Raw genomic sequence first — 25,307 nt, forward strand, 5'->3', positions numbered from 1 at the left:
GACTCCCTGTACCAGAATGAATCAACAATAAAATGAGTTGTTAAATCTCTCAACAGCTCTGCGCATCCATACTTTTCAAACGAGTTTTCATTCCAGGTCAGCCTTTTAACTGACATGCATTATATTTGACTCCTACTGACCATATTTTCAAGCCTGTCTTAGAGACACAGAACTATAGAGGGATTAATTAGGATTTTGGATTATAATCACAGAGATTTACTTGACATCCACACCGAGAAACAAATAAATACACAGACAGACGATTAGATGATTAGATGATGGTTTACAATCGCACCCCAAAGCGCTGCCCCCATGACCCCCATTGGTAATGACTGTATGAAGGAAGCAAAAATCATGAGCAGTAATTACATTTCCTTCCAAAGAACTGATAACATTTAACGCCACAGCAGTGAAACTCCCTCCCTCCTCTGCTGAAGACGAGGCGGCAGAGGGCAGCCGAGCTGGTTCGGCACTTGGTCTGAATTTCTAATTTTAAATGGTAAAAATGCTGACAGCTGAGAAATGTCTGTTCGCATAACTGCATCATCAGCCCCAGCTACATAAGTTATGATTGCCATAACTCAGGATTAGATCAGAGAGGCAAGCTGGTCCCTCGATGAATGACCACACTCAGTCACTCAAATTGACTTATTAGGGCAGTGAAGGATTGTTGCACCAGCTAATCTGACAAACACTTTGCATTTGCATAAAACCGGCTTGAGAAGAGGCCAGCAGCTTAAGTGCAGCAGCACCAGACACTCCAGCCATTGATATCCAGCACATTTTATTTGAATCTTTTTGCTTGTTATGACTTGAGCTACTTCAGTGTTGGCTATACTCTGCACTCTTTCCTCTAAAGGGCAAGGGAAGCCCTGGTTGGGAGTCACTGATTGAGATGATGATCCTCCTCAGAGCCCGTAAAGTGAGATGGGACACCGACAGGAGACGTGGTTGATGAGCGGATCGATCGGTGACCTTCATGGTAACGGATGGTCAACGAAACCACTAAGTCACATGACATGGCATGTTGTTATCGAAGGATAAGAAAAGCATGCACGTGTCCCTTGCAATACTGGAGAGAGAAAACTGTGCACCCACAGTCATCACATCGTGGTCGTAAATGTGTCTGATAAATAGCACAAAAATAAAGAATTTGCATAATGTGTGCAAGCTGCAACTTTGGAAACAGGAAGAGAGTTTCAGATGGATTACTTGCTCTGTACACAGTGAGCTGCCAGAAAAGTCAAGCACCCGTTTTGGCAGAACACTGAACCATTTGCTATGAAATGTTCGCTTTACTTCATGGCAGATCGAGTTTCTTCCAATTCTATGGGGTTCTGGGTTATATTCTTATTTTGTTTTCTTGCTTTTGAACTTGTACGCTCTTTGTTGCTGTGTCGCAGTTAAACTTTCAGGCTTTATCTCCATCATTTACGCTGAGTAGCATAGTAGCTCTAAAACACACTGGTCACTGTAGGCCTTTTGTTCATCACTGAGACAGATTAGACACTTTTGCATTTTACCACGTCGTTGATAGCACATCCATGAATGGCCCATTTCAATGTCCCATTTCAATGTCCCGTCATCACCAAACTCTTTGAGAGTGAATTGCACTTGAAAGGCCACATTTTGTTTTTGCAATGGGAAGTTATTTTGGCTGGTAGTTTTGGAAATTATGTTTTATGTCAAATCAGGCCTTCACAAGTTGTTCAGAACAGGTGTGCTGGTTATTAATTTCTCAAGGTACTACGGCGAATATGTGAAATAATGACATGGTGAAACTGTGACGTTTAACAGCGCTGTCTGCACCCCAGTCAATGATTCAGTATCTTGTTGCCTCAGCATTTGATTGCACCTGAATAAAATGTAATGGCTATCTCAAAGGTCAAAATATAACCTCATTAAGAACTCACAGGGACAATCCTGTCAATTAGTTTAAATGCCCAAGGAGATGATGGACTTAACCTCAATAGATCCATGAGTCTGGTACAGTAGCTTTACTTCAAAAAGAGCATTTAGAATAATATTCAAGAGAGCATACAGCTTGTTTTATTCAGTAGTATTTTAGAATCGTAGGTCAGAGCAATGACTTGCACATCCACGCCCACACGTGGTAGGAGGCCTGTCTTTTGGTCACACTTTCCCTACCTGCTTTGCATATCTGATTTTCCATAATCATAACTGCAAACTTTTTCTGTCATTGCTTTCCAGAATCCCCAGTAGGTGAGACTGAGGAGACGTTTTTCACCACAAATATGTTAACACCTTCAGCGTTTGTTCCTCTGCTGGCCTCTCTTTTGCCTCTGATATCGGCGACGGTTGTTCAAGATTTTAATCACATAGAGAGGTGCAAGGACTCCCTGTACATGGGGACACCGCCGCGGGGGTTCACCGACACCAAGCTGAAGAGGATCTGTCAACGTTATGCGGACAGGCCTCGCTTTGTGACCCTGTATGACCCCCAGAAGCGGATTCCGGTTTACTCAGCTTATACCTTCAAGAAAACAGAGGGAGACAGACGTGTGGACTACCCTTGGATGTATGAGCCACAGGTCAGATACTTTGTCTTTGAGTGATAGTTCGGGTTTGCTTTTAAAAATGACAAAAAAACTCATTAATTGTAACCAGATAGCTCACAATGGGGTATAATATATTTTTTAAATACTCAATAGGTCTACTCCAGAGGCAAAGAGGCCTAATAGACAACACTGGCTTTTATTGTATATCAAAGAAGTGTGTCTCTGTCTCCCCAGCTGGCAGAAGTCGATGGCAATGGGAACATGCAGGCCTTCCCCACTGGCTACCTGCACATGAAGTTTGAGGACAGCCAGGCAGTCCTGGATGACTACTCTGACGTAGTCCTGTATGAGAGAGGTCACCTGAACCCGGACCAGCACCAGTCCACCCCACACGACCGCGCCGCCACCTACACGCTGACCAACGTGGTGCCGGAGATTCGCGAGTTCAACATCGGGCCCTGGCGCGAGTATGAGGAGCGAATCCGCGTCCGCCTCAACAACTTCTGCCGCGGCACGGCCTACATCGTGACCGGCGTGACCACCAGAGGCAACATGATCCGCAGAAACAACCAGGACCGCGTGGCCATCCCCGAAGACGTGTGGTCCGCGTACTGCTGCACAGAGTACGACCGCAACGCACCGCACGACGTGCGCATCCTCTTCCCGTCCTACGGAGTCTTGGCCAAAAACGCCAAAGAGGGCAACAGCGTGCACGAGATGCTGGTCCCGGAACTCGAGAACATCCTGAAGAGTAATTTGGATGTTGACCATAACCTTCAGATATTCTACGACAACTGCATCTCTCCCTCACCCCTCCCTCTGTACCTCCAACACACTATCTGAAAGCCTGAAAGGGTCAGGCTACATACCTGTAAGTCAGTATGGATTTTTGTGCCAAAGAGCATTGAAAATAAATCCAATAGGCTATTGTCATAACTCTCTGTTATGTTAATTTATAATTTATCTTGCAGCTCAGTTATTATTTTTGGGGAAAACAGAGTTGGTTTTGCTCTTAAATCTTGTTTGGGGGTTTTCTTTAATTATCTCTCCTTTTTCAAAAGGAGAGCTGTTTTGTTGGGAGAGGGATTATTATCTAATACTGACTTGTGGGAGGTGATGTAAATTGGCTCATTTAATAAACTATCTTAATTTACTGGTATGTATCGTGATTGCTATTTATCATTTACTATAAAAAAAGGTCAATATAAAGCTGTTGTAATGAAAAAGCTTCCTTGCGCAAATGTAAGTTTGAATGTTGGGTCAGTTGGGAAAATTAGATTTGACTTGCTATCTGGTTTTAGTGTCTTTAATCATTTATTTAATCTACTTGTAATACAACTCTTTTGAACGTAATAAAAAATACATATGGTTGCATAAGTTGTTGAGTTTTTGAGGTTTTAGACGACCGACATGATTTGAGAACCCTTACAAACTTGCCATTTGATCATTTAAATTAAAGACAGTGAGAATACTATTTGGTAAAAATGTTGCCTCTATGGATATCATATCATACAGACCTTTCATAAAAATATGTTTTTTGATTCAATGTGATGCTTATGATATCTTATTTTAAAATGTTGAGAGTGATGTTTCAGCTTGCAATTCCAAAGAGGAAGATGCTTTTTGAGCTGCTAGAGGCTGGTTCATTTGGATTAGAAGCAGTCATTTTGTGATGCAGCAGGCCTTTTTCTGCACATTATAGTCGCACGCTGCCATCTAGTGACGGAGAGAAAGTGTCTCCTGTGATCACTGCTTGCAGGGACACCAACAGAGTATTACTGTATAATCTGCAAAGGCAACATGGCACAAAAGAAAAACGCTATGACATTAACAGAAATATCAGTCATCACAATTCTGCAATCTATGATTGAATCCGTCGTGCTTAACAGGTTAAGTTTTGACGGAGATGATTTTGATTAAGACCAATTTGTCTAATTTCAGATTTGATTTTAGAGGAAACGGTGCATAGTTACAACACCATTTCACTTCAGGTTAATAGCAAACCACCTCAAAGTGTCACTCCGAGAGAACCACACAAGATATGGAAAACTATGGAAAACTATGGAAAGCTATGGAAAGCTATGGAAAGCTATGGAAAATTAAAATAAAATGGTTGCACAAGGTCAAAATTTGGCTTTTTCCCTTTTTTCCTGTAATTCTTCTTGTACATGAATCCCCGCCAAAAACCTTTCAAAACTGTTCGCACCACAGGCAGGGTTTGCTTATTGAAATGATCTATCTGTATAATCCCATGGATGTCATCAGGGGGACAGAAAGATCAATTGATTGGAGTAGAAACTGTGACCTTGGAGATGTAAAAACAGTTGTAATGTGGTCTAAACGTGTTTATTCACGGATGATAACACAGAAGTAAATGCATCTGTGGCCATAAAAAGCATTCAACTATTTCCACATCAGAGCTTGAATGACTGGAAATCCGCGCATTAGCACACATGCTCCATCCAACAGCACCAGTGCATCAGTCTGCTTCAGTATATTTGCCATAATAGAGACTTTTGTGTTCAACAGCTGAATAAACACAGATTAGACGACAGTTCCCTTCATAAAACTGGTGCGGTTATTTTAGGCTTTGAAATTCAAATCCTCTGGATAACTTTAAGACCTCATGGAATGAAAGTCAGAACTCAGTTTGTGTGGATTTAGAAAATGAAATCACGGGTATGAGCTCATGAGGATACAGTAGCTACACAGTGAATGCAACCTAATGCTGGCCTTACTCACACTACCACAGCAATAAACTCCATGGTTCTCTCTCTGAGCAGCCACATGGGTTTTGTCCTTTTTAAAAATGAAAATCAAAAAATCCCTACTCTTATTTCAGATAATAATCAATATTTTGAACATTGTCAATCAAATTACTAAATGTGAGTCGCTCACAGTGACAGACCCAAGCAACCAAGCAACCCTACAGAGCTTTTTCGCCTCTTAAACATTCATGTCCTACACATTTACTGTATGATTCAGGCTCTCCATTTTCAATTGTAATAGCAAATACACAAGTTAGCATCTAGGCTAGCAGCTATCTAGCTGGTGAAGCAATTCAATATAGCAGCTAGCACAACTAAAGACCAAGGGTTATTTTTCTCAATAGTTGTCTGTTTCCACTTTATTTCCCGTATCTCCTTACTGTGTAAAACAAGCCAATGGGGTTAGCTATAACAACACCAACTAGCGCTCCGGGTTGTGTAGTAGTGGGTTTCTTCTGCCCCCACGTGGCTATAAAATGTATTGCAGCTTTAATATTGCACCTTTGACAACATGACAAAAAATGATGGCAAAACATTTGTTTAAGAATGTCTTTTAATGTTTTTCAGTTCAGATACACAACATACAGTGTGTAATAGCCTCTATTTGAAATAGAAATATTAACTTTAATTCTTTCAACTCCTTCCGGTCATTATGCTCCCTCGCAGTATCTTGAGCTTCAAGCAGGTTACTGAATCAGACTAAATGAAACAGACAAACAGGTGCAAGCCTTCTCTTTACCATTCCAGCATGAAATGTTGTAATACGAATATATTTAAATCCTTGAAATACCTTTTTATAATTTTTATATGTTTTTCCTTACCTTGAGCCAACATCAAAACTGTAGTGTAAACATGTAAACTTGGTGAGTGTGCTTCCATTATCTGTTGGCTTGTTTAAAAAAAAAAGAAAAGAAAAAACAACAACAAATGTCTTTGTAATGCTGTTTTTGCAAGCGTGGGCAACTCAGACTCACATCAAACAGCTGGGTCAATAATCCCGTAAACAGAATGTGCAGACAAAATTCCAAACTGTAGTAAAACAACCATCATGATTGGAGTCTGAAATAAGACCAGAAGAGTACAAAGCATTTCACAACCTCCCAATTACATGTTATACTCTATTGACAATGCTCAAGACAACGTGAGACACTAGCAATTAAATCCAACAGTATCACAAGTACAATTCCTTGATTTGTGGTCTGTTTTGAGCACATTTGAAACATCTGCCCCATCTCGTTTTTCCTGCTTCATTTCTCGAAACATCTCTATTTCCCTATCCGGCATCTGTTTCTCTGCAGCTGTTCTTTGGCTTTTTAACCAATGAAAGGACTCATTTCACTCAAAAGCTGCCTTCATGATTGATGGGATAGTGCCAGGTGAGTATGTTACGCTTTAGACAGCCACATATGCAGTAAGAGCATTTTTATCACCACAACATCGAGGCTAACCTGAGCTGTAAGCGTTCCTTTTTCGTGTTTATGTTGACCTCAACCATGCTGTGATTTTTTTTTTTTTTTTTAAATGATTCACTCGTATTCACAGATGTTTTCACGTGCCCATAACCTATTGGAATTTGCCCTTGAGATCTAGGAAATGAAGGAGAGTCAAACGTACGCATGAGTGCTAAAATCATGTAAGTCCCCTAAACTTGCACCTGTTGTCACAAAGAAAAGATCCGGCCAATCACTCAAACCAAACGACAAACATAATATTTACAAATTCCAGTTTGTTCTCTTACACTTATAAAATGTACAGTTTGTTTCACGTGTTGGTTTTTGTTCTTTTGTCCTCGCAGCTCGCTCCAGTCCAGTGTGAGGGATGGCAGTCTGGCTCCAGAGTGTTGTTATCCTAAGCAGACAGGATACAGAACATAACAAGGAGGGGGGAACTGATCCCACTTGCCTTGCTCTTGTGATATATGGTGTATGAGTAACGTCTGTCATTAAAGATTTATTTTTTTTAATCAGGTTTTTAGAATGCACCCTCTGTGCATTGACAGATCATACCGCAGCTGACGAGTTATTTCCTCATCGCCATTGAATCACTGTCGCCATTTGTCCAGTGTTGTCCTAATGTCACTGGGTTTGTTTTTTTTCTTCGGAATTGTCCAGAGTGTGACCCGTCCTTTGTGTTCAGTTGTGCGAAAGATGTGAAAACGCGCGTACAAGGCTTTCTCACCTTTTGACCGTCATAGATATATCTCATCCTTTCTCCCGCCTTGCAGAAGGGAGAATCGTGAAACAACGAAAGAGCAGACAAAAAGATAAGTGTCAAGCAGTCTTTGAAGCATGTGGTCAATGTCAGTCACAGACAAAAACCTTATTTAGACTATTCATGTAAAGTAGTTGTTTCTTTTTTTTTCTCCGTAAAATTAAAAGAGTGCTATCTTCAGGTGAGATTGAGAGACAGTGACTGCAAACTTGACAGTTGCAAAAGATAAAGAGAAACAGAGCAAAAGAGGGAGGAAAGAAAACGGCTTTCATCAGTCTTTCTGGTAGTTTTGCGACACAGCCTGTGTTAGGAAATGAAAAAAATAAAGAGGAAATATTTACTCTCTTTGTTATAATCATAGTTTTACACAATATTCATCTCTTAATACTTTAATACTTTTTTTGAAGTACCACAAAGTGCAGCTGATATTAAAATAGAAAATGAAAATGTTTTTCAAAATAAAATAAAAATCAATGAAGAACAAGGCAAATCATCAAAATGACAAACAAACTTCTCTGTCCACACTCTTTAAAAAAACAAAAAAAACATCATGCAAATATCCTAGACAGCAAAGTAGTTAATAAAACTTTATATTCTTTTTTTTTTTTAAACAAGGATATATTGAATCTGATTTCCCTTTAAAGAAGAGACCAGCCACAGTGCAACATTGAGTGTAATTTAAAAAAAAACAAAGAAGTGTGTGGATCCAAAAGAAAGATGAAGGGGTTGGCACTTTTTAAGATGGTAATTCCTTTTGTAAGATACAGTCAGTATGGACCTCTCCAGGCGGTCCACTGGACGCCAGTGAAAGAGGAACTTTATCACAGTACTTGGCACCAAGAATGCTGGTAAAAACGAGATATCAGAATATCTTTTTTTTCATTCATATCCTTACAATTTATTAATAATACAACATTTACATTTGTGTTTTTGTATAAAAGACTCCAAAAGGAAAAAAGAGTCTAGAAGTGATTGCGAGAAAGAGGAGAGAAGTGGAGATGAAAATGGATTATGTCAGTGGTTTAATAAAAACAGCTACAAGGGCAGATACAGAGAGAGAGAAAAAGTGTGAGGCAGCGAAAAAAGAGCGGAGCAGTTAAATGGGCTGAGATGGGGATACAGACAGAGAGGTAATGAGTGAGAAACAAATAAAGTAATGGACATGATTAGAGCCTGTGTGGCGGAGATGTAGCGAGTTCTAATGGGCAGCCTGGATTCCAGGTCGCATCCCACAGACTGAGTAGGATTCAGTTATTTCCTGTACCGCCCAACAGTTGAAGCCCCAATCTGGAAACGTTTGAAAGCAGCATTTGTGAGTTCACAGATTTTTAATAATGGCATTTAGGTCGCATCTTAACTGAAAACAAGTGCATAAATTTGTAAACAGAAGAACTAAAGTTTTAAAATTGATAAAAACAAATTCATGCTTAAATGTCAAATAGCTCATCCTTGTACTTCCAGTGCTGTCAATACATTTCACACTTCACTAAAGTCTCCAGAATCAGAACACAGAGACAGCTGTTGGGACATGGTGTTCAACACAGGGTGCCAAATTCCACTTCCAGATTGGGCCTTTAAAGCTGCAATTTGTAAGTTTCAAGAAATCACCGCTTTATGACAGACAGCTTGTCGGGGCATATGTTGCCTCGTAGCTGCTCGCTTCTGTTTCATCTTTTCACTAAATGAATGGAAGTGAATATATGTATTCTATGTCAAACATAGTTTTACACTGACACAACAACACATGCGCAAAACAACTGAGCTACACATAAGATGTCTGACAGATTGTGATCAGCTCGATACCTCTTTTAGAGACAGCTACAAGCTGAAAAGCTGCGTCTGGTGGCTCACCTAAGCACAAGATATTGAAAGAGCGTTAAAGGGGGGCAAAGCAGTATGCACCTACGATGACAGGCTTTTGGCAAAGGATCTTTTTTAATCAACTCCCCCTTGATTTATGATTACATTTTAGAGGTATTTCACTGCTTAAAATCTTACAAACTGCAGCTTTATTTGAGGGCTTAATGAGAAAAGACAAAGATATAGCAAAGAAGAACAGAGGGTGGTGAGAGTGGAGTTTGTTTGGAGCAGTTTGTGTGGTGCGTCTCTGTAAGCCCAGAGTGGGGTAGCAGAGGTTGTGCCTGGTCCTATACACGGGTGGTGGAGTGTTGGTGTGGCAGGGCATTGTTGCTGTGGCTGGGGACAGGTGTAGTGGAGGGGGCCGGGACAGGGGGATAAGTGTTGAAGGGGTGGAGGGGCTGCATGCTGCTGATGGTGCTTGGGATCATGGTGATGGTGTTGGCTGTCATCAGGGGCACATCCTCAGGCGCCCGTCGCAGGGCCAGCGTGTAGTCAGGTGGGCACACGGGAGGCCGCAGGGGTTCCAGGTCGCCCAGGACGCCGCGGGAAGGGAGGGGCGTGCCGTGCTCCAGCTCCACTCTTTGCTGCTTCATCTGCAGCGACATCAGCTCCTCCTCCTGACTCAGCGCCAGGTCGTTGTGCGGAGGGGCCCCGACGACTCCCATGCCGACGCCCATGCCCATCGTGGTGACACGTTGCGGGGACAGCCGGCGGTGGCGCCTCTGCATGAGTTCGTGGCGCTTGTCCCGTTTATAGTAAAGCGCGGCAAACGCCAGCACGTTCAGGAAAAGAAGCGAGGCGCCCACAGCTACTGTCACACTCAGCTCGGTGGAGTAGTCCCTTGTCTCATCGGGGAAGGGAGAAAAGCGGGGCCTCTCTGAACCATAGGGCTCAGGATCAGGCGGATAGGTTGAGATTACAGGGTGTCGTGTGGAGTAGGTGCCAGGGCTGGCGGGGCCCTTCCAACGGTTGGGGCCTGGCGGCAGTCGAGTTGTGATGGAGCTAATGATTTCCTTGTGGAGGCTGTGAAGATGTGGCACCAGCTCCAGCCAGAAGGCCACCTTGTTGGCCCGGTAGTTGTCTCTCACACGAGGCTTCAGGCCGATATGCAAGTACTGCTTGTCTTTGGAGCTGAACTTGGTCCAGATGACCTCTTCAAAGCGGTTGGGCTTGGTGTGGATGAACGTGGTGTCCTGAGGAACTGGTAGGTTAGGATCCCTGGAGGAGAGAAATAGCTGAATAAATAACATTTTATATGTTCAAAATTATTAACCACTACTAAGTTTTGTAACTTGACGTTATCTGTGTTGCTAATACAGCAATTCAACATAACAAAACACAGTAAGAGCTGAAGTGCTGGTTGTGCCTGTGTAGAAATCTGGTTTGTATTCTAGCAGAAAGAATGCCTCGGTAAGAGCGTGCGCTGCGTCGCTCAGTCCCAACCCAGATGTTTAGACCCAGGTCATGTTCAGAAGCTCAACACATTCTCTCATCCAAGAGATAACTTCCAAATCAAAACTAAACCCTAATTCTTTAGTCACTCACTAGTATGAGTTGACTAGCAGGCTGGAGGGACAATGAACTCAATACTTCAGAAAGTGAAATCACCATTGTGTTACATATTAGCTTGTAAGTGCAGTATACTGTGCACACTGTATTACCTGATATTTAATAAGATAAAGGCACTTGATAACAGAAAGTAATTACTAAGGTTGACATTATACTAACCCTGTCTTGGCAAAGTTGGTCCAGTATGTCATGACGACGGCACTCAGCATTACATCGTTCTTTGAGAAGTTACATGGAAACAGGTCAGTGGCTCCCACCATGGGAATCCCAAACACATAGGGGATCTCATCTCCATGGGCTGCATCTGCCCACTCTGGCCTTGCCTCGGTCTGACAGTGGTGGTGGAAGGTATAGAAATAGACAGGCGACTGGAACTCAGCATGCAGTTTGGCAGTGGCAACAGCCGGGGCCACCCACTGATGGTCCGTGAACAGAGCCAGGAGGGTCTTCCTACGCATGTCACTGTTGTCCCTGTCGGCCCAGTCTGTGTACATGAACTTTATTGTTTCCCTCAGGATGTCTTTACCTTGAAAGAAATAAAAAGGAATGTGAGTATATACGCAGCGCATGGTTATCTGCAACATTAGGTGAATGGATTCTAGGCTGAAATCTGTAACTTAGTTAAAATACAGAGGTATGTTGTTGGATTTTCACCCGACTTCCTGTCTCAGCGCTGCTGTTCATTCTCACTTCTTGGACTGTGCTTATCAAGTCAGACCCGGGCCATTGCAGAGGAAGTATCATTAACACAATTTACTGTGAAATAAATACACAACTGTCCCATAAAAATGAATCAACTCTACAGCAAAGCAACCTGCTGCGTTTCTTTATTCATTGACCTCCCTTTATTTTTGACGAAAACAGTCAGAACTTTGATGAAGACTTATAGTTGTTTTCTGTGTTACACTATTTACCAAATTTCCCCTCAGATTCTTTATTGTGTGGTATTATAGCTCAGCGCAATGCGTCCACCAGCTCTGTTCTGAATGTTTGGATGGGAAGGCATCAGATAATGAGGAGGAAACACCTCAATACTACAGCAGCAAAAAAAAACAAAAAGAATATAGCACTGTCAAACCAATAGCCATTTTATCAGGCATATCAGATAACATTGCAATAATGCCAGACACAGCTAGCAGTAAATATGCTAGCAGATTAGCCCGCTAGTTGTATACTGGCTTGGCTACCACTGTGGGTCATGTGACCCTCACCTTGCAGCAGTAGTGGAATGTAACTGTAAAGTACATTTACTCAAGCACTTTGCTGATTTTATTATCACATAAAAGCATTGATAATCCCACAATATAATTGCATAACCCTCACAGGACACATTGTTCTGCTATGAGTACTTACTTTACTTTAGCCAATAATACTTAGCTAATATGTACTTTTTAAGTAGAATTTTTAGAAAAAGTCTTTTACATGTAACATTTATTTGAAATCATTTAAAGTACATCTCTGTGCCACAGAGACCAACAACTTGTGGTAATTTAAAGATCTGAGCTTTAAACTAATTCATATTTTTAAGGTGAAATAGAGTAGGGCCTGACCATCAGGGTATCCATACAGATTGTCCACAAAGTTGGAGATGGTGTAGTCAAACGAGGCTGCTGATATTCCGTCTTCTCCTTCACTGTCATCCACAAACTTCAGGCCCTCTCCCTGGTTGACACCGAGCAATATGTCGTAGTTCAGGAACTCGCCCTGGTGTCACAACAAAAAGCACACACAGCATGATATGACAGCAAAGAACGCAGCAGGAATGCCCAGGGCAGAATTCACAAACCAAATGCAAGGAAATGATCAAGAGGAACAAGACATTTTATTCACTGGATGACGTCCAGAGACATCAGCTCTGACCTGCTGCATAAGGATCTCAGGGTCATCGGGCACCACGTCCCCGTCAACCACAGGCCCGAAGGCAATGTGGTAGCGTGCAGGCTGGATGTCTTGGTCCACTAGCTCCCGGAAACTCTTCCTCCTCAGGCAGTCCACCAAATCGGCCATGTCCCCTAGAGTGCAGCCAACCTTCTTTGCCAGGATCTTGGTGTACATCGTCGGTCGGTAGTTGACTGCCCAGCTGGAGATGGCTGAGCCACTCTGAGCGATGGCCCTCTGGAACAGGCCTGCACAGAGCAGGACCATACACAGCAGATATATCTTCAACAGAAAACATACAATCACTTATTCTCTCTCAGTTCTTTCTCTCTGACACACTTTCGCTTGCAACTGCTGGGGCCTTCAAGGCCTTCCAGTGTGCGTGCTCAATAATGCATATGTTGGAGGAGGAGCAATTGCAGAGTAATACATAGGCAGCAAGATGAAGTAGAAATACCGCTGATTTTCATAGCCGGGGAAAATCTTTAAGAACATTAGGGTGGGAAAATGAAGTGCTTCCATCACCTACAGCGAGAGACAGCAGCAAGAAAGACGGTGGCAACTCAACACACAGCAGTAGGCTTAATGGCTGTCTTGGATAAAGCGCGAAAGAGAGACAGCAAGAGAAAGAAAACTGCTCGCACTGTTGCACCGCTGCACTGTTATGTAAAGTGGCTTGCTGTCCCTCAGTTTTATCTGCAGATTCTGTCATTAATAATTAAGCCCCCCCATATTCTGCATGTGCCCCACCCCCGCTCCTCTCCCTGTGAAATCAATTAAGAAGCCTCTCAGCTGCAGCTCAAGCTCTACCCCTCATCTCATCTCTCCTCTGCACACACACACACACACACACACACACACACACACACACACACACACACACACACACACACACACACACACAGTACCTTTAAAAGCTGTTCACCCACCAACTTTACTTTTCTGCACTTTGCGGCGTTGCAGCCAGACTTCAAAATGGAGTAGAAGAGGGTTTTTGCCAGAAACAACCCATAATGATAAAATGGATATTCAATGTTCACTATTTGCCATGACACCAACTGTTCACATAAGCAAAAACATACCATAACTTTGGCCAAAATAATCCAACATTAACCACAAAAAAGAGCCAGAGCTATCTGATTCTTAAGGGGATTTTGTAGTAACACAACAAATGGGCAAATGAAAGTGCCATAAATGTTAATGATATCAGATATGTTTTAAATACAACACCTTCCGCCAGCACCCACAATACAATCGGAACACTAGTGCTTGTGCGAGTATCAATCTTTGTCTATGGACAGCAACCAACATAAGCTGGCCACCTGACAACATTTAACAACTTGGCCGATACTACCCAATCATTGAAATGCTTTTCCATGTCCTCCCGAATGTTTTCTGACAAAAAGATGTGTGTTCCCAGGCACACGCTCATCATTCTGAGAATCTCCTCCATGCGTACAGATAAATCTTTTTTATTTTTTTTATTTTGTCTGTCCAAGGTCAGTTTTTGAAGGTTAACAGTTCAGTAATAACATAATCTGAATTCTTGGTAAAATATAAAGTGGCATTCACCTTCTGAGCTCTACTCACATCAGAGGATTAGTGATCAAGCATCTGGTGGGTATTTTAGAGATCTGCCATTCAAAAACAAAGGAAGTGCAGTACAGTCCTTAATAAGTATACTTCAGTGGTTCCTGAGGTGGTGCCTTGAGGACGGGCCAAGGTTGCTGCGAGACTTATTTGTATTTGTTTTTACTGTACATTTTCAATAACATTTCATCACATAAAATAACGAGGCAACACTGGACTGTATTTTAATGCTATGCTTTCAAACGAGGAATAAACATCAAAGCCACCGTATGAAAAATTAAATATTCACATGATGCAACTGGTAAGGGCCCATCACAGTTGCCCGTTGTACCGCAACACGTTTTCCAGTCCTCACGTTTTCCAAATGCACAGTGGTCATAAATAATGACTGTTAGAGTAGTGACCAAACAAGAAAAACTAAAACAAATCTCACTGCATGGTTAACACTACTTTAACCATACATCCCCCTGTCCACCAAAAGCTGTAAGCCTGCTGTCCCACACCACTTATCTGCAGTAAAAAATGTGAAACGGAATAGGTTGAGGAGAGACCCCAAGATAAAACACCGCTGTTAGCCAGAAGAGATAGTGAACACTGCAAGGGACTAAGATATCTAAATGAAAAACAGAATCAGTGTAGCATGTGTGTTTTATTTATTGAAAACCTATAACGTGAGCAAAATTGACTTTAGAACAGAATGAAAGAAATGCATTTAACCAACTAGCATACTCTCTATTCATCGTTTAGTTTAAGTTAATCTGCAAATCTGCACAGCAACATGGCCTAAATAGCTGAGTGACTGAGGGCCATATACATTTTATTCTAATGATGTCTTAGCTTTTTTCTTCTTTTTTTTACCTTCACCATTGAGGTGGGGGATTCTGTGAAGAAAATACTACACAGGGATGCCATAGTTTAAAAAACTTAGTAAATCCCTTGCTTTTGTATTAATATATATATATATATATATATATATATATATAAAACAATCAGAGGAAGTGTTTTCAACAAGCCTCTTAAATCAAATTTTGCACCGGCGGCATCTGCCCACATTAGTGAAACATTGGACATGTGAACTGGAGATTCTGTAATTTAGCTTTTGCAAGCCCAAATTGCAAGATTACCGAACAAAAGGGCACTTTAACCATCTATTAAGGGGATGGACTTGTTCTAAAATACAAAGACCACATTCATAACATGTCCACATAGAATCAACGAGTAACAGTCAAGTAAATAAGTTCAAGCAACAGTTGTATATATATATATATATATATATATATATATATATATATATATATATATATATGTATATATATATATATACACAGTATATATGTATTTGGTTATGATGTTCTTCATTGAAAGTCCATGTAAGATATATCAAAGCAAGTAATATACTGTAAATACACTGTATCTATTCCTAATGCCCTGTCCAGACAGGATTAGTTTTATTGGAGAAGGAAAATGTTGTCAGTGCAGATCAGTGACGTTATTTGGGATTTTTACAGGGCTTGTGTCTCAAGGTGAATAATGGTGTTATGGCAAATAACCTAGTGATTCATCCATCTGTCGACTCTAGCACAATGACAATCATGATTTTGTTTCAAATTACAACCTATATATATACGTATATATATATATATATATATATATATATATATATATATATATATATATATATATACGTATATATATATATATATATATATATATATACACACATATATATATATATATATACATATATATACGTATATATATATACATATATATATACATATATATATATGTATATATATATACATGTATATATATATACGTATATATATATATATATATATGTATATATATATATATATATATATATATACGTATATATATATATATATACACACACACCCACACCCACACACATTTGCTACTAATAGTGGATGACTCATTTCTGAATATTGCATCCCCTCACTTGGGCGAATAATATATAATGTATAATAATATATATATGAAAACATTTTTTTTCATCTGGTTTAGGCTGTTCATTAAAATTACTATCATGCACTGTGAAGAAATACACTACCCACACTGTCCTGAAATGTTAATCCCTTTTGAGCAGGGTATACGACTACTGATGTGACGATGACAGTGAAAGAACCTTACCCTCGGAGTGGTGGGAGAGGATGAGAAGGTTCACACAAGCGGCACCAGCTCCGGAGCCAAAGATGGTGATTCTTTCTGGGTCTCCTCCAAAGTGACCAATGTTTTCATTGAGCCAGCGCAGGGCCTGGATCTGGTCCAACAAGCCATAGTTCCCCTTAGCAGACTGGTCCCCTGTGCTCAGAAACCCTGCAGGGTAAATTAGAACAAACACAGAGAGGAAAAAGAGAAAAAAAAATACTGATTATGTGCAGGAAGAGGAGCAGGGCAGATGATCAGGAGCACAGGATAACATAATCCTGTGCATTTGCTCAATTTAAAAAAAATGAATTATTCCACATAAACAGAAGATGGCATCCTGTCATTGTCAGGAACTTCTCAGCCTCCAACTCAACTGCAAGTCTGAGGAGATTTCACTCAGAAAGCTTGCCAAATTACTCATTTTTTAATACCAACTCTTGAAATACAGCACAGTTAAGATAACTTGTCAGCAGAAAGAGGAGGAGAGCAACAGAAGCCATGTTTCACCTACTTCCAGGACACATATTTACACAGTAGGTGCACACCCACAACAAGATAAAATAAACTGAACAAAATGTCTCACACACACAGGCACACACACAATTCTTTGTTCTTACAGTATGATATTGAATTACAGCAAAATAAATGTGTTTCAGGCAGTACAAGGCTATTTCGCCCTAAAAGAAGTGGGGCTTTAAAAATTTTTGACGGTTTGGAAGACTTCAATACCCGGAAAACATCTAGAATGATTTCAGTAAACTGTGTACTCTTCAGATTAAAGGTTGTTGGGGCGGAGGACAGAATGAAAAAGGAAAGAAAAAAAACATTGCTATATATATATATATATATATATATATATATATATATATATATATATATATATATATATAGACAGTTTATATATTTGTTTATATTTGTCTGTGCCTCTTCTAAAGCATGAGCAGAATTTCCCAACAGTGCCAGCAGTGCCTGTAACTGATACCAGAAATTTCTAGTATATTTATGACTGGAATCTCTTCTTCTATAGCCATTAAATGTGTTTGCACTCATTAGTTATTTCTTTATATAGTAGTCTGCAATGTCAGTGGCGGAGTCCGCCATTGCCCTAATGGATTTGAATGGCGTTCAAATGGCAATCCCAGTCATTCACTGACCTGTTTACCAATGAACCGTTTTGTACAGCGAGACAGTCTGTGTGATGTCCGTCAAATAGTTATTCAAAACCAGGAGGGTAGACAATATTGTTCACATAATTATCTGTACAGTACAACCATGCTACACGTCACCTAAATGAGCATATTGGTTGACTAATAAATGTTTAGTTGTGTAGGGATATGTACAGTATGATCTATTATACACAATATATACTACTATAAACAAGGTCCAGGTGTCATGGTAATTGTGTCCTCATACATTGTATTAGTTATAATGCATCTCTCTATGGCAAAGGCCCACATTGTAGTGTTTTGGTGAATACTGTTGAGCAGTTCCAATTCAGCAAGTTTTCTTGTGTTTGAATTGAAAAACACATACTGTAAGTGACTGAACTAAGCAGCAGTATGTTCTGAAGGGCAGTTGGAGTTAGTGGCACCGCCATAGAGCACAGTTTAGGGAGCACACAGAGACAGATGGTAAAAGAGGACAATCAGCACAAGTGTGTTGAAGAGCAACAGTTTTATTGTTAGTGATTATAATGCCAGTGATGATGATGATGATGATGATGATGATGATGATGGTAATGAAAACTTACCAAACTGACCTTTCTTCAACAATTAGTGTGACCCAAACGTGTCATTCCACACTATTCACTCTACTCACACTACTGGGGGTTTATCTGGGTTATTTATGATTCATATTACAGAGTGTTTGTTATTTAATGTTCATATTTGGACTAAATTTACGAATACCAGCCAGTAAAAAGTAATATGTAGTGGTTGCACATATTTCTGGGGCTGGGTGTCTCATTAAGACTATTTTGGATAGGTTCATCCCTGGTCACCAGTTTTAGCTATAAGAACATTTTGTAAAACTTATTTAGCCTAAAAAGAAATCTGCAAGTAATATTACTGTTTTGCACTTTGCTATTGTGCCAGCATCCTACAGTATAGAGACTATTTACTGGACCTTTACAGAGAGGCTATGCTTGAGCATGTTTGCATGAAAAGCAAAAATGTACTCTTCCCTAGATCATGGTAAATCTTTCTCAAAATGTTCATGTGTCTGTGCCTTTATTTGGATGTCTCTATTGTTACATTTAGGGATGAAAATACCCAAAACCAAATATTTTCATGTTGGTCCAGAGATGCCGTGACCTGGATTTTGTACAGATAACGCAAAGATATAGACACTGAGGCGTAGTCATGTTTGCTTATATTCTTTGACATTATCTAAAAAAAAATAATCTTGAGAGAACAAATCAATGCTTTTCTAAGTCTAATAGCTGCCCAATGTGTAACCACAAATAGTGACCCACTCATGAGAAAACAATAATCCTTCTTACCTAATGATCATAAGATAATGATTATGAGAAACCAAAGTTAATAGGACAGATAATGGGATTACCAAATAGAGATATAGTTAGCGTGCTATTGTGTAATTGTATTATCCTTAGATCAACCCAGCAATTGACTGGCTCTCAGCCTGATGTGACTCTGACCTGGTAACGTATCAGCGCTGACCTGTGCCACATATCAAAACCATAGGCATGTGGAAGTGTCTGCTCCATGGCTGCCCAGCCGAGTGCTGAGCGGCCTGCCACAGTTGCCTGGCAACTGTCCAGAGAGCTTTAGGCAAAATGATATGGACAGACACTCACAGAAGCACTTACACACGCACACACACACACACACACACACACACACACACACACACACATTCAAGCACTTACATATTCAAGTACACAAACAGCTGCATGCATGCACACATGAACACAAAAACAAAGTCAATGCACATGCAGCTGAGCGTATGAACTAGCATGCTAGCTTGAGCTAGCGCCTCCTGTCGCTCTCTTTGCAAGGGCAACTTGAAGAAAGGGAACTTGGTTTATCGTCCACCACTGAAGATAAGTCAAACACGTTCCCTCTTCTTCTCTTTCAGTAAGTTTTCTTTCTGATCCCCCCCTCTCCCCCTCCATCTGCTGAGCTGGGCTTCCTACTGACTTTAGCGCTGAGAGCAGCAGTTTATGAGGCTGAACTCATGCATATTCAACACTTGCTTTAGGTAACGGCCAAGGAACTGTGAGGAGAGTCATCAACCTCTAAGTAAAGACACAGGCTGGAGACATGAAATGAGTGGATGAAAGAAAACAGAGTTGAGGTGAGCAACAGAAGGAGGGAAATTTAAAACAGAAATATTTACAGTATACTGTATCAGGCGTGTCCTACAAAAAGTCCCTCAAGATCCATCTGATAATAACTGCTGCTTCGGCTCATACATCCTTCCTGTCGTAGTTAGAAAAAATCTTTCAAAAAAAGTGTATCTTATGAAATCATGAAAGCATAATGCACACTAACACAGAATAAAAAAGAAATGGTAGGAGCACTAAGTGTTCCTCTAATGTACGCTGATGAGAAGAGTCATTATCCCTTATTGGTATTGCATTGCATCTGCAACAGGAAGATGTACTAGTATAAAGAAACAGACATGTATCGGAAAGATTTTCCTTTTCCAAATGTGTCACGCATAAAAAGGGTCAGCAGCTCCACTTCAAGAAGATATTTTCAGTATTTTGCACAGTATATTTAGTGTCCTATATTGAAAAGCTTTATTCAGTGCATCCTCTGTTGTCGAACATCTCAACACTGAGAAAGAAATTCACAAATCCAAAGTCCAGAACCGAAGAGCCGTCATTCTTCTGGCTGTTTGACTACTGAGACGGGAACATGCATCTGCAGAGGAATTTCAGCACTGAACAGAATGACTGCAGTGGGTCACTGAACATATTTCTGTGAAAAAATAAGAGAGAACAAGAGGAGAGGGAGGGGGTGGGGGGTCCGGATCGGGTTGGAAAAAGGGATGAAAAAAAAAATCTGACAGGTATTAAACCAAATATTGCCCAAAGCTACTGTCAGATCCTAAATGAGAGAGAGGTGAAAGAAATATATTGAAGGGCATATTATATAATTTTGATGTGACGTCACACAGAGGATGATTAGAGATGTCAAAAATCAGGGAAGATATTGCCTTTTTATACACACAGAAAAGGTGATTGAAGAGAGAAAACAAAGCTCTGTATGTGTGAGTCACAAAATGAATCAAAGCAAACGCAGAGGCACTAATACAAAATAGGAAATAAAAACCTTAGCAGATGGTGACTGTCTCCTGCACACTGCAGACTAAAGATTCTGTATTGATGATTGAAATTAAGTGGATTTGATTATTCAGTATTGCGCAGCAACCTTGGGGATTATCTACTGTGTATGAATGTAAGTGTGGATGAATATATCTGCACCGTATGCAGTAAACACGGACAACTTTACATCATATTCTCTCAAATATTCTCTCAAAAAGTCTGTTAGTAAATCCTGTAATGGGTATTGACACAAAATGAGCAGCGTAATGTCACATTCTCACAAGAGTCTATGTAAACAACATGTAGTTTGAATAATAATCAGTTAATACATCTGCTAAAAACAGGGTGATTTTTAATAAAATGTTTCTGTCTTGCTTGAGACTAAAAGTCTAAAGCATTGCTGGCATCCCCTGGTGTTGTACGATCATTTCCATTCTTTGATTCAAAGATATGCTGCTATACTTCACCTTTTGCACATACCTGGATGACCAACATTTTTACACAAATCTGTTAAATCTCCTTGTTGCCGCCGGAAGCTCAATCAGGAGACCCGCTGGCAGGTCCATTTCAATTACGTATCACTCTGTACGTCAACTATACCCAGAAATGAAGTTATATTGTAATTGGGCTTTCTCCTGCTGAACTAATGTCATTTCACCACACCGCCCATAGGCTTCCAATGTCATTGTATTTATTACCTTACTTATCTCCCTCAATTTTATTCTCAAAGGTCCATTCAAATGGTACCAAGCTGTGCAGTAAAACCAGGCTGTCATGCAAATTTGAAAAGCAATGCTTCAAACATCACAGTCACACAAAGACGTTTCAAAGCTTTTCAAAGAAAGTTGAGTTTCAGAAACATCTTATTACTGATGAAAATCAGTTAAAACCCTTATCTATATATATATATACAGTATACATATCTATATATGTACTATATACATACTCATAATAATGTGTTCTATAACTTTGCAAAGTCTTATGCAATTGCGTTTATTTTAATGTGGATATCATACCAGCAATACAAGATGTTATTGATGAGTCATGTTAAGGATTTTCCAGGGAGCAGCTTGGATAAATGGCAGCATAGTATTTGAGTCAATTATCTGCTTTCAACTTGACATCATTTCTATAGCCTATATTTGTTTAAAATTGGCATCATTAAAGGTATGTCGAATAATTAGCAATTCCTCTCCGTTTTCTATAGTTCCTAAGTAAAATTGATATTTGAGGTACTACCTTTTGAGTTTAATTTTGATACTTTGTGTCACACTATGTGGTGTGTAACATGTCGAGCATCGAGTATGGTACAGTACAGTAGCTGCATTAATTATTTTCCTTGTATTTTATTGGTCCAGCTGTACAGCTGGCTGCCAGCCTGGAAGGCAGATTGGTGTCAGTTTCAGTCAACATACATATAAGTCATTAGTGCTCAATGTGAACTTTGCCTGTATCCTGGAAGCAACTGCTCTTGGCAACAACCTGAAGCCTCCAAGACACACAATTTTACCATCACATTCATTACACTCGCGCATCACATTCTACATAATCACACTTGCAATAGGGACCAGATAGACAAAGTATGAAGCATATTGTGGCCAATTATGCCAAAGGAATACATTACAAATCTTGGTTTGCACGTGAACCTATTCACAATCAACAAAGGAAACATGATTGTTTTTCTGTGCTGTGTGATAGAAAATGTAGTTGCGCTAGTACATTTCTACTGTGATTTAGTGTATGTGCCTTACTCACTAACAAAACTATATATGTGACATATGATTGTGTACCTAGAAGGGTAGTAACAGGACCATATGGGTTATCTCTGCCTTTTGCTTTGATAAGAGGAAGTTACTCAATGGGGGTTGCAGTTTAACCAGAGAATGTTTAGGTGTGAAGATTCCCAGGGGTAATCAAGGGTAATAAAGAGAGATGTCTTTGTGTGACAAGGCTCAGAAGAGGAAGGGGATGACTGGAGGGGTCAATGGGGAGCTTGAAACTGCTGATCAATTGTTGTAATGTAAATACCTGAGGCCCCCCCCCCACCATGTGTGCTGAGATGCTTAAGAGCAGGAGACAAACTGAACTCTTGGCTCATCCTCTGCAGACTGAACTGCAGTCTGTATGACGGTGAAGCTTTCTCTGGCCAGAGAATAAATACTTTAAAGACAAACTTCTTTCTGCAATGTTTCTTGTTTCAGTATTCAGTATTATAGGACTCACTCGGTACTATTGAATAGTTTTTTTCCACCACAGCTGTCATCACAGTCGTGCACTGTAGGCAAAATGTGGGGAAAGAAGAGTTAACCATTGCTTGCAGAGTGGGAAGATTGTGGCTCTGTGATGGGAGTGGGAGGTGTGTTCCATTTGTATTTAGGGACAGCAGAGTTGTGGGAAGGCAGCAGGCTGAAATTAATTGACAGCAAAATCTGTGCTGGCTAAAAATACTGTTTATGTCATATTTAAAGGGATGTTTTTGAGAACAACGGGCAACGCAATTTGAACTATTTCCCAAGGCTCACCAGGCTAAGTAGTATTTGTGGATACTGTTTGACTTGGCTTGTGCTAAAAATGTTTTTAATGTGCATGGGCTTATAAAATATACATAACTTATTGAGTAATGGATTAAACGGTGTTCACTAGTGTGTCACAAACATGAGCACATTATTTTTGGATTCATCATTTTCGATTTATTCATCCATCTACTTAATGGGCAAACTGACTCGACAGAGTACAACAAGCAAAAGAGAATACATTTTTCTCTGCATTTTGTTATTTTAAGAATAGTACAACAGTATCAAATGTATAAAGATTTTAAATAAAGACAACTATTTGCTATGTAAATATATAGAGCAGAGAATGTTGTGTGAAGTGTGTCCGAGCTTCTCCTTGCTTTGTTGACATAGCCGACCGGCTGCACTTGCTTCTAATGCATGTTCGTGTACGTGAGCGTGCCCAGCTGGTTAGCGCACAGCTGCTGTTCTGCACTGCTCTCATACAGTTACAATTGACCTGTGCGGAAGCATAGCACCCAACCTCCGGTTCCCCCTCAGGTAAACACTTGTCAAAGCTCTGTCAGCATGTTTGCCGTAGATTGTACCGTTAACGCTGTTAGCACTGTTAGCTATGAGCCGCCGTCTCAGGCGTTGCCATGGTGAGAGCCGTTGAGGGGCAACAGAAATGCTCCCAATACCGTATCTTGCCCCTGTTAATTAAATATTATAGAGAATATCAACTATGGTTACATTTTGAAGGATTACCACAAAAGTAAGGCAAAACTGTTAAAGATAACAGATGAGAGGTAATATTCCCAGGCAAAATAAGACTTAACTCAACACTAAACCAATCAAACTCAAAACCATTTTATAGAAATATAAAAGCTACATCGCTTTCACCTTAAAGCGGCTCTAATCAATATCTTTATAACAACAATGGATGTAATGTGAAAGAGTATCCCACAGAGTTATTACCAGAATTATCATGAAACTCTGCAGTTCCGCTTAGATCTATGGATCCATTCAGTATCTTCCAGCTCATTGTTTTGGTTTATAACCAGCACCTTTACAGTTCTGGTCTCACCGCTCTCTTCAACCTTTTTTTTTCTTGAAACAACCAAACATAGTGGAGCATTTAGAAGCTAAAGGAGCCAGATATTCCCTTCAGGAGTTGGGGGAGACCAAATCAAGAGCTAAAACTATTGTATTGAACTTACATTTGTCAGAAGGACACAAATATGACTCAAAATAAATGCTCATATTGCTCGGTGTCTGTTGGATGTGTAAATAAGCAACTACCTGCTTACAAGTTAGCCATACAATAGCTACTTTAAAAGACGCACAGTGTCCAAAATGCTAATGTTTCCTATAAATGCCCATCAAATGAATATCAGTGTCGCTCAGTGTCTGCAGGATGCAAGAAATAGAATAAATTCACCATATAAATGTTTTAAGGTGATAATACAGTGTTGTGTTTACAGCTTGTTTTAAACACAACACTTCCAAGTGGTCAAATAATCCAATCACTAGATCGCAAATCAAATTGACCACCAGTATTGATCAATTGGAGTGTTAGCATGGACAAAACATGACTAATTTTCAGAACATTGACAGCCAAATTAGTTTGTTCTGAACATAAATACTCCTTTTACTCAGTGCAATAGCTGTGGTTATTAAATGTGGTGGCATTTACTACTAAATGGCTTGCTCTTACTTACAAGTAAAAAGCTGAAATTGGGTAGAGAAATGTTTCCAGAAGAAGCGTTTCATCTCACTTCCTGAGGTGAAAAATGCCCTCACTCTCAGAGCCCACGATGGTGGGCCTTTCCCCAGAGTTCATTAATTAGTTAATTAGTCTGAACAGATGGCTGTGCAACACTAATCAGAAGGCTCTCTGGGCCTGGAGCAGGAGGAAGGTAGGAGAAGGTGAGCCGAGGTGCAATCTGGAACCTCA

The 25,307-nt window shown here is 40.2% G+C and overlaps 2 protein-coding genes across 2 annotated transcripts in view; one reads left to right on the top strand and one right to left on the bottom strand.

Moving 5' to 3' along the window:
- The first annotated feature begins 2,229 nt into the window (after positions 1 to 2,229).
- Positions 2,230 to 4,603, top strand: LOC137876781 (endonuclease domain-containing 1 protein-like). Its single transcript, XM_068716584.1, has 2 exons — positions 2,230 to 2,552; positions 2,754 to 4,603. The coding sequence occupies exons 1-2, from the start codon at positions 2,256 to 2,258 to the stop codon at positions 3,360 to 3,362; spliced, it is 906 nt and encodes a 301-aa protein (XP_068572685.1). The 5' UTR covers positions 2,230 to 2,255; the 3' UTR covers positions 3,363 to 4,603.
- A 1,237-nt stretch (positions 4,604 to 5,840) lies between these two features.
- nlgn2b (neuroligin 2b) overlaps positions 5,841 to 25,307 on the bottom strand; it is a 65,875-nt gene continuing 46,408 nt past the window's right edge. Inside the window, exons 5-9 of the mRNA XM_068716393.1 lie at positions 16,550 to 16,735; positions 12,788 to 13,053; positions 12,478 to 12,631; positions 11,087 to 11,453; positions 5,841 to 10,576 (exon numbers count right to left, since the gene is read on the bottom strand). Coding sequence (XP_068572494.1) covers positions 9,646 to 10,576; positions 11,087 to 11,453; positions 12,478 to 12,631; positions 12,788 to 13,053; positions 16,550 to 16,735 — 1,904 coding nt within the window. The 3' untranslated portion in view covers positions 5,841 to 9,645. The remainder of the gene's footprint in view (positions 10,577 to 11,086; positions 11,454 to 12,477; positions 12,632 to 12,787; positions 13,054 to 16,549; positions 16,736 to 25,307) is intronic.

Source organism: Cebidichthys violaceus, unplaced genomic scaffold (genome assembly GCF_023349555.1).
Source record: "Cebidichthys violaceus isolate CVI_PGR_0920_01 unplaced genomic scaffold, fCebVio1.0.p SCAF_20, whole genome shotgun sequence".
NCBI lineage: Eukaryota > Metazoa > Chordata > Actinopteri > Perciformes > Stichaeidae > Cebidichthys > Cebidichthys violaceus.